Source organism: Erpetoichthys calabaricus, chromosome 1, assembly GCF_900747795.2.
Source record: "Erpetoichthys calabaricus chromosome 1, fErpCal1.3, whole genome shotgun sequence".
NCBI lineage: Eukaryota > Metazoa > Chordata > Cladistia > Polypteriformes > Polypteridae > Erpetoichthys > Erpetoichthys calabaricus.
In genome coordinates this window covers 200,295,414-200,309,740 of record NC_041394.2, presented here as the reverse complement: position 1 = coordinate 200,309,740, position 14,327 = coordinate 200,295,414, and the positions used below count along the sequence as shown (strand labels likewise).

The window sequence follows — 14,327 nt, the reverse complement described above, 5'->3', positions numbered from 1 at the left end:
GGCAGAAAGACCAACAGATTTACATTCCCAAAACACACCGCTATTATTATCGGGCCTTTGTTTAGACTTTTTATATTTTCTGCTTGGCCTCAACAGATTATTGACACTTTTTTTGGGGGGTTTTAGAGGACAGACAAGCATGCAGTGTTTTTGTATTCAATACACTACAATGATGAAAATGTATAATGATCTCTTGCAATGTCATGCTGTTTTTCAATGGGCTGTGCCATCTTAAAGGCTTTTTTGTTCGCAGTTGCTATGCCATTGCTAGGTAAGGTCAACTGGAAGTGTCCAGCATGTAATGTCACTGCGTAAAAGGTATAAAGGTTAGCATAGTGCACTTCCTGGTTGTCAAACATTAGATTCTCCTGAAAGACTTTTGCGTTCATTTTGGAGTTTTTGAATTTCCTGGTTATGAGTATTTTTGCCCTGCTTTTTGACTATGATTTACAATATGGCTCTGTTTACATGTTCCTTTTTAATTTTTGGCTGTTGTACTTTAATGCACCATTTCCTCACTATGATTCTGGAAATATGTCCTTGCACTGTTTGCTCAAGAATTAATAGTTTTGGTTCTGACACTTGGCTTGAAATGGTTTCTTAGCAACATCTCCTAATTCCAATTCCATTCAAAGCTGCTGCCACCTGCCACCCAGCCATTTGAGGTACTTGTTAAATTATAACACTAAATTAAATAAGCAAGTATTAACCAAACTAACTGTACTTTTGGTGCAGATTAACAAATAAATGTCTATATTGGATGGTAACCACAAACACTCGGGTAAACTTCTGGTGTAGTCCCTCACATACAATCACCTGCATTGTTGAAATTATACTAGATAGATGGAACATTTCTGTCATTTCAAAGTTTCTGGACATGCACCATAAAGATGCCTGTGAGTTGCATTCACTGCCACTTGTCAAATCATCCCACTGTGGTAGGGATGACTAACAAAACTATGTCATGTAAACCCTAATGTTCTGCTCACCCTGAGTATAAAACCTCATCAGTACACTCAACCACTCTGCAGAATACAGTTTTTAGAGATGTACAGTTTTATGTACCATTGTCTTGAGTTAAGTCATGCTGCAGGGTGTTTTATGTAGTTTATGTAATGGTTTTAGTGGTTTTAAGCATGGCCCAATAGCTTAACCACAGGAGGTGCACCTGTGAGAGCACAAGATTACCCATGCCGGATTAAATACCAAGGAGAGGTGTGGGTAATTAATTAGCAGCAGCTGGGGTTTCTACATAATTAAAAAGGAGACTAGTATGTTGAAAGGTGAAGAAGAAGAAAAGAGAAAATGAGAGAGCAATCTTTCGGGAAGAGGACAGTTGAGGAGGTAATTGTTGGTAAGGGCAGGACATGCAGCAACTGAAAAGGGGGCTGGTGTGGTTGTTCCGGCGACAAGAAGAGACAAGAAGATCCAAAGTGTGGTGGCATCCAAGTAAGGGTAAGGTGCCATGGTGGGTAGCTGATGTGACTGATGCAGGTGGCAGTTTGGCTCTTTGGTGACTAACTGAAGTGACAGATCATTGCTGCGGCAGGCTACACAAAAAGTGGATTCACAGTAACAAGAAGATTACCTTCTGGTGGAACTTTAACAAATTTATTTGTTGGATTATTTATTTATTTACATCCAAAGGCAATGATTGGTTTGTAATGGCACATTTTTAAAGAAGATTTCTTTATTTCTTAAATGCACTGTTTTTGCACACTTTGATTCTCACTGTTTTGCCAATTCTGGCTTGTCAACTCACTCTCCCTGGTCTATCTATCCTCAATTATGAACTACCAACATGGCATCACATGTACTCTTATTAACACCAAACTACTACTGTGCTGGAGAGGGTGTACACCCCTGCAAATTCGATAGGACTAATCTTGGATTTTAGAGGCTGTCCTGGTTGTCTATCTTTATAGCACACTTTGTCAGATAACATACAGTATGTCTCAAAAATGTGATTTCATTATATACAATAACATTTATCTGCATTATTTTATTCTCATAAAATGAAAACAAAACACAAAAAATCTTTCTATTTTATTCAATTGCTTGATCAAGGTATATAACGTTTGTCAAAATACTGAAAATGTCTGCTACACTAAAATTTACCTCTGATATTTACTGAAAAAGTTAGGCATCACAGTGTAACACATTTCTCATATTTCTTTCCAGTCTTGGTGTCTGTGGCTCATTTAAGTCAACTTTGGTAATTACTACAGCTCCCTAATCATGGAATCCTAGGCCAAACTATTATCCCCTGACCTGACCCAAAAAGGACATCTGCTTTTCACTCTTCTTGAGGATTTATAAGCAAACATTGACAACAATTCACAAGTATACTCTGACAAAAAGTAGCAATGACAAAGCTTTAGGGGAGGAAGGAAGACTAGAGCAGGAGAAGATGAGAGGAGTGCTTTTGTTCTTAATGGATAAGAGATTATCTAAACTTGGACCACACCTGTTCACCAGTCACTCTTTGTTTGTGTAGCTCTGCAGGGTGGAGCTTTTTATCTCTGGATAAACAGTTTATTTGTCTTAGGTCAGGTGGAGGTGGGAGTTATGTAGTGAGAAGTCGAAGAAAATTTCTAGTTAACTCTATTCACTTTAAGTGCATTTGCTCAATTTTTTTATGAAAATTAAAAGGTCTACAAATTTTAAATTATTTAAATGGAGAAGGAGACAAAATTATTATTTTAAATGCATCTAAAAATGTGGAAGATAAATAGATAAGGAGTGTCTAACAACATAGATAGATAGATAGATAGATAGATAGATAGATAGATAGATAGATAGATAGATAGATAGATAGATAGATAGATAGATAGATAGATAGATAGATAGATAGATAGATAGATAGATAGATCAGGAAAGGCACAATATTACTATATTATTGAAAGGCACAAAACTATGATTCAATCTATAGTTAATGCTGTCAAATTCAATTATTTTGAAGTGCTAACAACTGCAGCACAGACTCATTGCTTCATCTTATAGAACTAATTCAACAGACTGAATGCTACACTACAGATGGTACCAAATCTCATTAATACCTTTACAACCTAAACGCACCATATACAGTAAATAATATAATATTCTCTAGCCCATTTAATCTACTCTAAGATTTTGGGAGGGAGATGAACCTATCCCATTAATACTACGAGCAAGGGATAAAACAGCCCTTGACAGAGTGCCAGTCCATCAAATAACGCAATCACAAAGGTGGCGGTTACAGTTTCCAGTTAATCTAACACAAAGGAAAACCCTTGGAAACACCTGGAGAATTAAAAAAAATGCTGAATCTGTGAGGCAGCAGCACTAATCACTGCACCAACAAAATGCACTAACTGATGCCAGTTTGTTTAAAGATCCATGTGTTTTTCTTGTCATATACAGGTTTTAATTTTGGTGAGGCTACATTGCATCATTATGGTAAATAAGCAACAAAGACACTGCCTAACACTTAGCAAACTTCTTAAACTAGAGGAGTGGTAAAGCTTGATTTTGAAACATACAGTATTTGTCAAGTACAAGGTAGCAGTGAACTGGAGACCATCCCAGCTATAAGAATGGCAGCATTCCAGTCCAAAACACCAATCTCCTAACAATACTTCTTTATTGCGGCAGTTGTGAATCACTGATCAACAAACTAACATGTTTTAGGACAGAGGTGAAAGACAGGATTTCCAGTGGAAATCCAAGAAAGCACAGAGTAAACATTCAAACTTTCAACAAAAGGCACCCCAAATGAAAATCAAGGTGAAGTTAAGTAATGAAGGTGCTAATGCTTCCAGATATGTCTCTGCTCTGTCCCTCACTATTCCTAGTAAAACCCAAGTATATGAAAAAATGGACAATGAAATTCATTTAGGTTAAATTCATTCACACACCCATTTTCAAATCTACTTTTTCCTGGCCATGGGGTATTATAGCACTATTCCGGAAGCAATGATAAAGGACAGAACAAGGCCTAAACGGCACTACAGTTCAGTGCCTGACATGCTCATGCACACACCCACATTCACATTCACTGCAATTCAGAGTTAGAAATTAAACTGAAAGCTCATCTTTGGACTGGCGGAAAGGACCAGAGTCCCCTGACAAAAACTACATAAAAACAGGGAGAGTATACAAACTTCATACAGAATCAGGCGATCAAAATGGACCCAAACATTGTGAGATGGCAACGTTATCTAAAGTGCTCACTAAGCCACCCCTAAAGTAAATTTCAGGTCTTTTCACCAAGTGAATAAGAAACTGTTTTTTTCAAGAACCAGCAAACAGAAACAGTTTGTTATTAGAAAATAGCTCTTTGATAACACTGAAAATACTTCCTTGTATATTACACATCTACTGTAGGCATAAATCTTTGATTAGTCCTATTTTGGTTTGCTCACAATCAAGCAATTAGTGATAGCATATATGTCATATCAAGGTTGCTCTATGCCTGCAACTTATTCATTCATACATTTTTAGTAAGCCTCTCAGGCCAGATTTACAGCTGCTCTGATAGCAAAAAATTCCAAAAGAACATTAAGTGCACTTTATTCCTGAATTATTTTAATTGTGTTATGCAGTTAATATTTAATTATGTCATCAAATGTCTTTCATTAACATGTTTTTACACAACAGACAATAATCTTGAAAAGATTATTTAAAATTCTTACTTAATATCCAGTCATATTCCATACCCACTTCTTCTAAAGGCCCTGTCAAATTAAATGACTTTTCCAGCAACTTTTAGTTGCTGAACTTATTTACATAACCTTAGAGAATTGGTGTCAGTCACACTGTTCTCCAATGATCAATGTGCTCCCATGATGCTTCCATGGTCATGTAGTGTGACATACTAACCAGTCTGTGACTTGCCTTGACAAAATAAAAAGGTTTGAATTTGTTTTTTGTCATATGGGTAGGCTCTGTGTGTGCAAGAGTTGTGAACCAATAAGCAATCATATAATGCAGCTACAAGGAATAAGGAACGCCATTGTTCACAAGCAGAAAAGACCCAATTGTCTGATGTCTTGTGTTGTATTTGTCACAACTGTAGAAAAAGAGACACAGATTACAGCTGAACTCGTCATACCTGGAAAGCATTTGTACAGTACCGACTTTATCAGTCAGCACACTACTGGCTGTCAGAAAAAGGGGATAGTCTGCGATATTCTGGAAATGTGAAACTGTTCTGGAAAGTCATCAAAATGTCATGTAATTTGCCTTACCCTGCAATTTCTTGATGTGTAATCTGACATCCCCAGGCGACCAGATCAGCAACAGTAGTCGTCATTTGCGACATTCTCTCCAATTAGACATCGTGCAAAGTAGCACTTAATGCAAGGCATGAACCAGCCCTGGATGGGACACTAGTCAAGTGAAAACACACATGCCAGGTCAATTTAGAGTTGCCAATTAACCTAACCTTCACATTTTGGTTGGTGTAAACCAGTATACTAAAAGAAACAGCTTATAAACCATGAGGAGAACATGCACAGTCCACCTTCTGGGACCACGATGAACTAAGAATTGTGGAGTTGTGTAATAGTAGTGCTGATCAATGTACCACCTTGCCAGTTTCCTTACCAATTATCCACCTGAATATTTAATGTTAATATAATAACTTACTTGTGATTTTTTGTTAAAATAAACACCTTTCCTTGGTTATTTGTGGTTGTGGCTGCAGCACAGCCACATCACATATGCTATTGTATTATCAAGGTAAGGTTGTGACAAGTGGCAACATGTTGCATGCTGATTATTTAAGACATGCAAGTAAGTATCACTGGTATGACAGATGTCATACTTGACTTTCTACAGTTTTGTTTTTTTTTTTATTTTCACTCAACAGCGTTGCATTGTAGCACAGCTGCTATAGGGTTTGAACCACTGTCTGTCCCCGTCATGCTCCAGTTTGCATGTTCTCCACATGTATGAATGAGGTTTTCTCCATATCCTCTGGTTTTCTTCCCCAAAGAGGTGTCTAGTATGAGTGTTAATGTATGTGAGGTCCCTGTCACCCTGAACTGGATTAAGTAGGTTAGAGATTATTATGCTATGTTATCATCCATTTTCCATATCCTCTTTTCCTCTTTATCTCCAAGAATGAAACCTGCATTCAAGCACTGTGAGCAGGTAACACCATTCACTGTGTTCCTCCGCCTCCTTACATTATAGCATCTACACATTTCCTGAACTCACTTTTTCTCTCTGTTACTGGTTGCCAGAGCTTGTCACTAAAGATGGCAAGATCCAACCTATTACATGGTATATTCATTCACTTGGAGCTAACTTCTAGATGACAATTAAGCCAAAATAAACATCTTCCAATGACATCAGAGAAACAGTGTTCAGAGAAAACAGATGCATAAGGAGAACATGTAATCTTTTACAAGGACAAGCTAAGAATCACCAGGACCTATGACATAACAATAACCAGTGTTCTGCTGTGTCATCCCCAAAATGAAACCACCTTAATTCAGAGTTTTAAAATTATTTTCATTATTTTTCTGCAGTTGTAGCTCTATGTAGCCTAATTTGATCAGACTCAATCACTCATCTGACATAAGAATGTATTGCAGTCCTCTCAGAATAATCATGCAACATGACATTGTAAAATACAATTGAAAAAACAGATCACACATGAAACCCCTTTACATTTCTTTCTATAACACTAGAATTACCAAAGCCTACAAAAAAACTCGTAGATCCGTCCCACCTTAAATCGCTTCGCACCTCTCCATCAGCGTCTTTTGTCCTGTAAATGTGTCGATAAGCAGCGAACAGCCTACTATCACATCCCCCTCACCGCCGCACAGTTTTCTCAGCTCAAGTCTGTTTACCTGCGTGTCAATTGCTTAGAGTTGTATACAGTGAGAAGTCAAATAAAATGACACCTTTTATAAATACTATATGGTTATTTGGAACACGTGCATTTCATGTTTATGTAAACACATCGTTAAAACAGAAACATTTTTCATGTTTTAGTAATAATTGACAAAATGTAGACATGAAGTGTATAATGTGTGAAGCCTGAAGTCTAAATAAATAAAACACTTTCACAAAAGGTACAAATATAACAGAACAAGTGTGCTTCTATTCAAGACTATAACTGCAGAAAAAGAACCCGCGTTAGGGTGCAACATTTACACCCCTTTGATACGACCACTTCGGTGGTGCAACGGTATCAGCTGTTCGCTGGTAATCAAAACTTCGAGGTTCGACCTCAGATGAGTCTGCTTTGAGAAGTGAGCTGCTGTTATTCTTACTATCTTAGAATAAAAACATACATTTGATTTCAGTCTGTAATAGCTCATGTAAATTTATGATACCTGTAAAGGTTAGCTTTGTTTTTTTTTTAATTCAGTTTTATTCTCTTAGTCACGTTCATGATCCCTCCTACCTTCCCATCTGACACTGTTGTTTTCACATAAGGAGGCGCTATAACAGAGGTGAACTCAGATCATGATGACGGTTCTACATTGGAGCAAGAATGCACGTCGCACTTTTGCCATCGCTGTGCTTTGTATATGTACATGGGAAGCTCTGCAGTCTACTTGTGACTTTACGCTGTAGGAAGTAAGTAAATAAATAAATGTCCATCCATCCATTATCCAACCCGCTGAATCCGAACACAGGGTCACGGGGGTCTGCTGGAGCCAATCCCAGCCAACACAGGGCACAAGGCAGGAACCAATCCCGGGCAGGGTGCCAACCCGCCACAGAATAAATAAATGTAAATAAGTAAATAACATTCGATCTGGCGCGTATATACAAAGTACATTGGGCAAAATGTTGGCACCAGTATAATTCATGAATTTTAATTTTTAAAAGCACTGGCTCATATCAGGCCAACTCTAAAATGCATGCCTATGGGATATGGGAGGTAAACTGCAGCATGAAACTGTCTAAATTTCACATGTAGCCAGACTTTGTGAAAGACACTGAGAAAGAAGGTGCTTAATTAGGTATTCCTATTGTGACCGTCTTCAAAGACTTTGAAATATTTAAACAATTTATTCTCGTATTGCCAAACACAGACATGTCAGAGAGTCTAAATTGGCCCGGAGTGAGTGTGAATGCATTCGTAATCCCTACATAAACTAGATCCCTACTCCAGGCTTAGCTCCTGTTTTGGACTCAATGCTGCCAGGATAGGCTCTGGCCCCAACAACTATGAATTGGTGTAAGATAGCTTGAGAATATTGTTACCAGAGAACTGTTTTTGAAAAATAAATTACAGCAACCTATTAGTTACTTTAAAAAAGAACAAGGAGGGAGTCTGAAGTCAGTATTACAATACAAACATGACTGTAACAGGGATCAGTGTAAAACACTACATTTTTTTATTCACCAACATCAATTTACTATCACAAAGTGGCGGTATGGCAGAATCACAGCTTGAGGGAACAGGGGTCTGATTTCCAGTCAGCTTGCTGCATGGGATTTTGTTCTTACCTCTCATACTCTGATTTGCTCTTGTATCTCGATGATGAGATGGTTAGATTAAACTGGTAATATTAAATTAGCCCAATATGCTTGAAAATGACATTTGTGTGAGTGTGCCCTATATTGGACCAGCATGAAGTCCAGGGTTTGTTTCTGGCCTTGTGCCAGTACTGCTGGAATCACTATATTTGGAAATGGGTGGACAAATGGATGGTGTAGGTGGCACACAGGATGGACGGACATCCTGACAAAGAATAGAAAAGGTATCTTAGACAGACAGATGGCCCCAAGTGGACAGAAAGACATCCCAGCCGAGAGAGGTAAGGATAGTGCACCCAGACAAGGCTTCCCTAATGAATGGACGGACATCCCAGCCAGAAGAGATATTTCCTTACCCAGGCAGGAAGTCCCAGACAAATGGACAGGTGTCCGACCAGACACCTTAGATGGCAGTGGCCCTCAATATCTCTGCCCAATCAGGAACCAGCAGGGTATGCAGGTAATTCTAGTCCAATAGCACAGCCCTGCTGTGAATCGTGGGTGCCGCAAGAAGGCACTGCAGGGAGATGTACTCTCTGTTATGTAGGACTTCAGTGTGACCCGGAAGTACTTCCAACGGGCAACAGCCCTGGCATCGGACGTACTCCCAGGTCCTCAATAAAAGGGACCATGCCACCCTGTCCATTCAAGTCGGAGCTGGAAGGAAGACGAGTAACACTCAACTGGAGGAGGGCAGTGCAATGGAGAGAGGAGAGGTGAATTGGAGAAGAGATAACTTTGTTTTTTGTGCTTCAGTTGTGAGGTATTATGATGAAACATCCATTTATTTGAATCCTGGAACTTGCTTGGTCTATTCACAATGGTCAATGTGTTTTTTCTCAAATATAAACTTTCTTCTGCAATAACAGCATAAGGTCTCTAAATACCTGATGGTACCATATAAACGTAAAGTCTAATTGAAGGCTGTCAAAAGAGGAAAATCAGTTGGATGCAACAAGAGCAGACTGCTAAGTCCTGCCTAAGAGTACACTGCTGTCATAGTTAAGCCTATCACACTGTTCCAAGTGTGAGGCAGAGGGAGACAGAGAGAGAGAGAGGCGTTTTAATTATCTCAAAGTATATTAAACATAATGTAAACTATTTCATTCTTTTCCAGGTGGGAGAGTCACTGCGAGAATTAATGGGTAAAGCTAAAGAACAGCAGGATCAAAATAAAACTTTCAAAAATACTTCTGTACTGAGACAGATATACTGATGGAATGTGCTGCCAAAACTAATTGTAGATAGTTTTAACATAACAAAAAAAAAACACAGATTGCATTCGTGGTTTATGCCTTCTCCAGAGAAGGAAGGATATTTTAGTCTTGGGAAAGAAGAGGATGTTCCCATACAAAAAATAGCAGGAGAGTGATCCCCTCCCCACCCCCACCGCCAACCACTCCTGCACCATCAAACCAAATGGGTTAAGGCAAATACTGGGCAAGCCTGCATGTGATAATTTTTTTTTTCTCTCAACTTCCATCTTCTTTCCATGTCTTACAAAAGTAAGGTTCGTCAAACCGACTGTTTTATAATTACACATCTGCTTGCAAGGCTCTATTAAAGTAATTATTCCACATATTTATTAGCTACAGCGGGTGTGAGAAAGTCACACACGTACGCACATACACACTCACTCACATTCTTGCTTTTGGTAAGTTACTGATTACACATGAATGTTTGTTGACAGAGCAAAGGAGGTGGTAAGAAAAACTGTAGGTTAGCAGTTACTACTTATTACCCTCTCAGTAGTATTTGTATAAATAGGCACCATGTACGTTCCCCTTAGGCATTTACAATATGCCTCTCTAAAGCAGGAACTCTAATAATAAATTAACGAAGCTAACTTCAGTAATATATTCTAAGCAAAGGGAGGCATGGTGGCGTAATGATATGCTCTGCTGCCTAATAGATTCAGTTGAATCATGGCCTGGTTGTCTGGGTAGTTTGCAGATTTTCCTTGAATCTTTGCAGGTTTTCTTTGGGATAATTTGGTTTGCTCCTTACATTTCTAAAGATGTTCTGGTTAACTTAACTGGTGATTCTAAATTGTGGGAGAGTGTGTTGATGGGCCCTGCAATTTCCAGTGTTCTGGTCTGCCTCATGCCTAGTAGTGCTGGGAAAGGCTCCCACAACCCTCAACTGTATTAAGTGGGTTTTCAGAAGGTCTGAGGTAAAGAGCAAAGAAATTATGCTATGCATAAAAATTAATATAGATAATGAACTGGTTGGTGCATATGGAGCTAAAATACTGGTCAAAGCAAAATGTTTTAGTAATCGCCCTTAAGCTTAATGTTAGATAGTTGCTGTTAAAGTAATGCATTTATATTTTGAACCCAAACAATTTTATATATAGCACAGGGTCATGGTGTTGTGGTGTTAAGTGGAGGTTTGCATAACTCCACAGAACTGGGTTCAAATCCTGACTTTATTGCTCTGTCTGTGGAATCTGAATTTTGTCCTTACATCTGTATGTGTTTTTCTGCAGGTATTCCGATTTCCTCTCACATCCCAAAGTAGGTGCAGGTGAGGTTAATTGTCATTTCTAAACTTGTCCATTTTAAGTAAGCATATCCATTTTGAGAAAGCGTTCAAACACCATGCACCCAATGCTCCTGGGATTGTTTCGAGTTCCCTATGACTCTGAATTAATGTAATCAAGTGCAAAAAATGAATTGATAGAATTCTGACTCCTCCCACACCGTAAAGATGCGTATTTAATGTAAACTGGCAATTCTGTATTCCTCTAGTATACATATGTGTGACTGTGTTGCTTGCATGTACCCTGGTGGCGCTGTGTTAGCGGTGAGTTCCTGATTTTCACCATGTACTGCAAAGACTGGGTCTGGCTCCCTTCAACTTCAGATTCAGAAGATGGATGGTGGGATTTTACTCATTTATGAGTTTTAAAATTTTTAATCATCTTCACTGAAGCATTTTTTACACTTCACACTTTTTTGAGGTATTCAGAATCATGTAGCTTAAGTCATTTTAGGCAAATCAGTTATTCAAAAATGGCTCATTGGCCAAGCATGAGTGTGGGAGAAAGCATGTTTTTGAATATGCCCCATGATAAACTGGACTCCTATCCAGGGTTGGTCCTTGCTTTCCACCCAGTGCTGTCATCACAGGTACAAAGCCCACCACTACCCTGGATTGGATTAAGTAGCTTTGAAAATGCTATGTTATTACATGTTATGTTAGTAGCAAGAATAGTAGCAGTAGCAGTAGTTCCATGTGAAGCCTGTAAACCATGAGGTCTGATTTAGAATATCTATGTTAAGTAAAATGCCCAGTGGGGAATGGGCAGTATTTTGGCCTTGGACCCTTTGCAGATTTTGTTTGGGTTTTTTTCTTTTGGTTTTTGTTTTTTTCTGTCCTCCTGGCCATCCAACTTTACCTTTTTCTTTGTTACATACTGTATAATATTATTGCCTAATCTTGTTCGTGTATGTCTTATATTAACTTCCTTTTTATTTTATCTTGTAAAGCACTTTGAGCACACTGTTTGTATGAAAATGTGCTATATAAATAAATGTTGCTGTTGTTGTTGTAGTATAGTGACATGTACAGAGCATAAAGAAATTCTTTCTTGCATGTGTATGTTATCTTATGGAGCCTTAAATGTGTGAGTACAGCAGTGAGTGTGTGGGTACCCCCCAGGCTCCTTCCAATATTGCCAGTAAGGGAACTGGCTACTTGGGACCTTCTATTTATAAAATTGATGGATGGGCGCATGGTTCCTGTTTTCTTTGGATGAACTGTCATCTCAGTCATGAGTGACTGATGCTCTGCACCCTTTGTCACTGAGTTTCACAGCATCATAGTGACAATATGTGGACAAAAAAGTGGAAGAGTGCAATGGATGGATGGATTTCAAGGTTGCCAGGTAAAGACTGCATCCCACATTTGGGGGTAGTATAAAACAAAGGGGAAAAAAATCAAAATAGTTATTTGAAGTAAAGATGGTAGGCAATTTTGAACAGTGACATTTGTATGCCATGCCCCAGCTTGCTTAACATCATCCAGGTGATTGTGCAGTGCACAGACTGGCATATCACAGCAATGGAAGCTTCAATTTAAAGTGACCCTTTAAGTATTCAAGAGAAGTATAGAGAAGAAGTTGTGAAAACTGAAACATATTAAGCAAATATAGATACAAACTTCCATATTGTTTTTTTTATCTCTTCCATGTAATAGCGCTTTTTATGAAATTGAACATATAAAATATCTGACGTGACTGGCCCCTCTGTGGCTAGGAATCCCTAACTATCCATCCGGTTTCTGGACCGCTTGAACAGCATCAGTCACCACAGATATTCAACCTGGTAAATATAACCACAATGGACCAGTAGATCATATAATTAAATTAACCAGCACATCGTTTGGGAGTTAAGAGTAAACTGAAGTATACAAGAGAACTCCAAAGCTTCAAAGCTTGGTACCAGCCGGGTTTCCAAATCGTTTCTCTGAAGACACGAGGAAACAGATAAACGCTACGCACTTCTTCTTAATAAAAATTGTATTGTTCATTTAACAGGCATTAAGTGCTCACCGTTAAAGACGCTACAAAAACTTAAGGCAGATCGAGTTACACATTCACGCTAAACGTGGTTTGATACTATAACCTGGCGTTAATGTTCACAGGCATACTTTGGAAAATACAGTAGCTATGTCTGGCCTTAAATTGAAGACAGTTTCTATATGTTGCAGAAACTCCGTTAGATCTGTTTGACACGCTTCCAGATTTAATTAGCGAGCAAATACAGATACGCAGAAATAATCTATCCGTGTGACCGCACGCGGTTGCGATGGAAACTGCGAGTTCACACTTAGACACGTGTACTTATTGCAACCACAAGGAGTTCAACATATTACAACTTTTTTTTAACAATCTGAAACAAAACAGTAATTAATCATGACAGCAAACAACAGGCGCGGGTTCATACTTACAAGGCCAGTGCAGACGCTGAAAACGGCTGTATATTCTCTCTTATCATTCACGTGTCCTTTGAAGAAGCAATGCCTTATGTCGTCAGACATTTCCTTATACAAATCCGACCTCTTGCTTGATTCCGCTCCCAAATGCACAACACTGTAGGACGGTGCGATAAAGCCGGAGTCCGCCGTCAGGTTCAAATGGAAATGTTGTCCAAATGCGTCGATTTTGTAATGAGTCCTCGTTCCCCAAAGATCGGAACTCAAACTCCTCTTCCTCCTCTTGAAGTGCTGCATGGGTGGGAAGGTTTCCCCAAAATCATTCACTCGGATGGGTGTGATAATTTCGTATGCTGACACCTGTTTTACAAGGTTTGCTGTAAAGCAAAAGATACCAGATAAATATCAAGAAATACACAGCAGCGTGGTTAAACTTAATATGAATTACATGTAAAAGTTGTTCGCTCTGAATGAATAACGGACAGTTGTGTCAGGCAAACAAGGTGACAGCACGCGCAGCCGGCAAAAGAGACGTACAGCACTCAAACGGTCTTGTCGGTCTTATCTTTCTCGTTACACTTTACTAACGGCTCTGAAACACGGGACGACGGAGCATATACCGTACACACCAAGTACTGGAAAACAGTTACCACCTGCTGCTATATACTCAGGTCTATTTCTTTCAAGAAAACTGTGAGTGTTTTTTTGTTAACTTTCCCTCCATCTCCTTTATATTCAATGGGCTTACCTTGTTTCGGATGCAGTCGTAATTCCAAAGAAATGTGAACGAGAGATGAGAGATGACACAAGAGCACAGCCTGCCAGGATACAAGCTGCATGATTCCCCCCACCCCCCTCCCTCCCAGCCAGGGATCGAGGGTGTTCGACCTACGGGATTTTGG

General features: G+C 39.0%; 1 protein-coding gene across 2 annotated transcripts in view; it reads right to left on the bottom strand.

Annotated features, from left to right (window-relative positions):
• The window catches only part of LOC114658728 (A disintegrin and metalloproteinase with thrombospondin motifs 20-like), a 403,005-nt gene that overhangs the window by 388,376 nt on the left and 302 nt on the right, over nucleotides 1–14,327 (bottom strand). For both annotated transcript variants that reach the window (XM_028810774.2, XM_051919511.1), the window contains exons 1-2: nucleotides 14,174–14,327; nucleotides 13,441–13,802 (exon numbers count right to left, since the gene is read on the bottom strand). The exon at nucleotides 14,174–14,327 is cut by the window's right edge and continues 302 nt beyond it. In XM_028810774.2, the coding sequence (XP_028666607.2) occupies nucleotides 13,441–13,802; nucleotides 14,174–14,264 (453 nt within the window). In that variant the 5' untranslated portion in view covers nucleotides 14,265–14,327. The remainder of the gene's footprint in view (nucleotides 1–13,440; nucleotides 13,803–14,173) is intronic.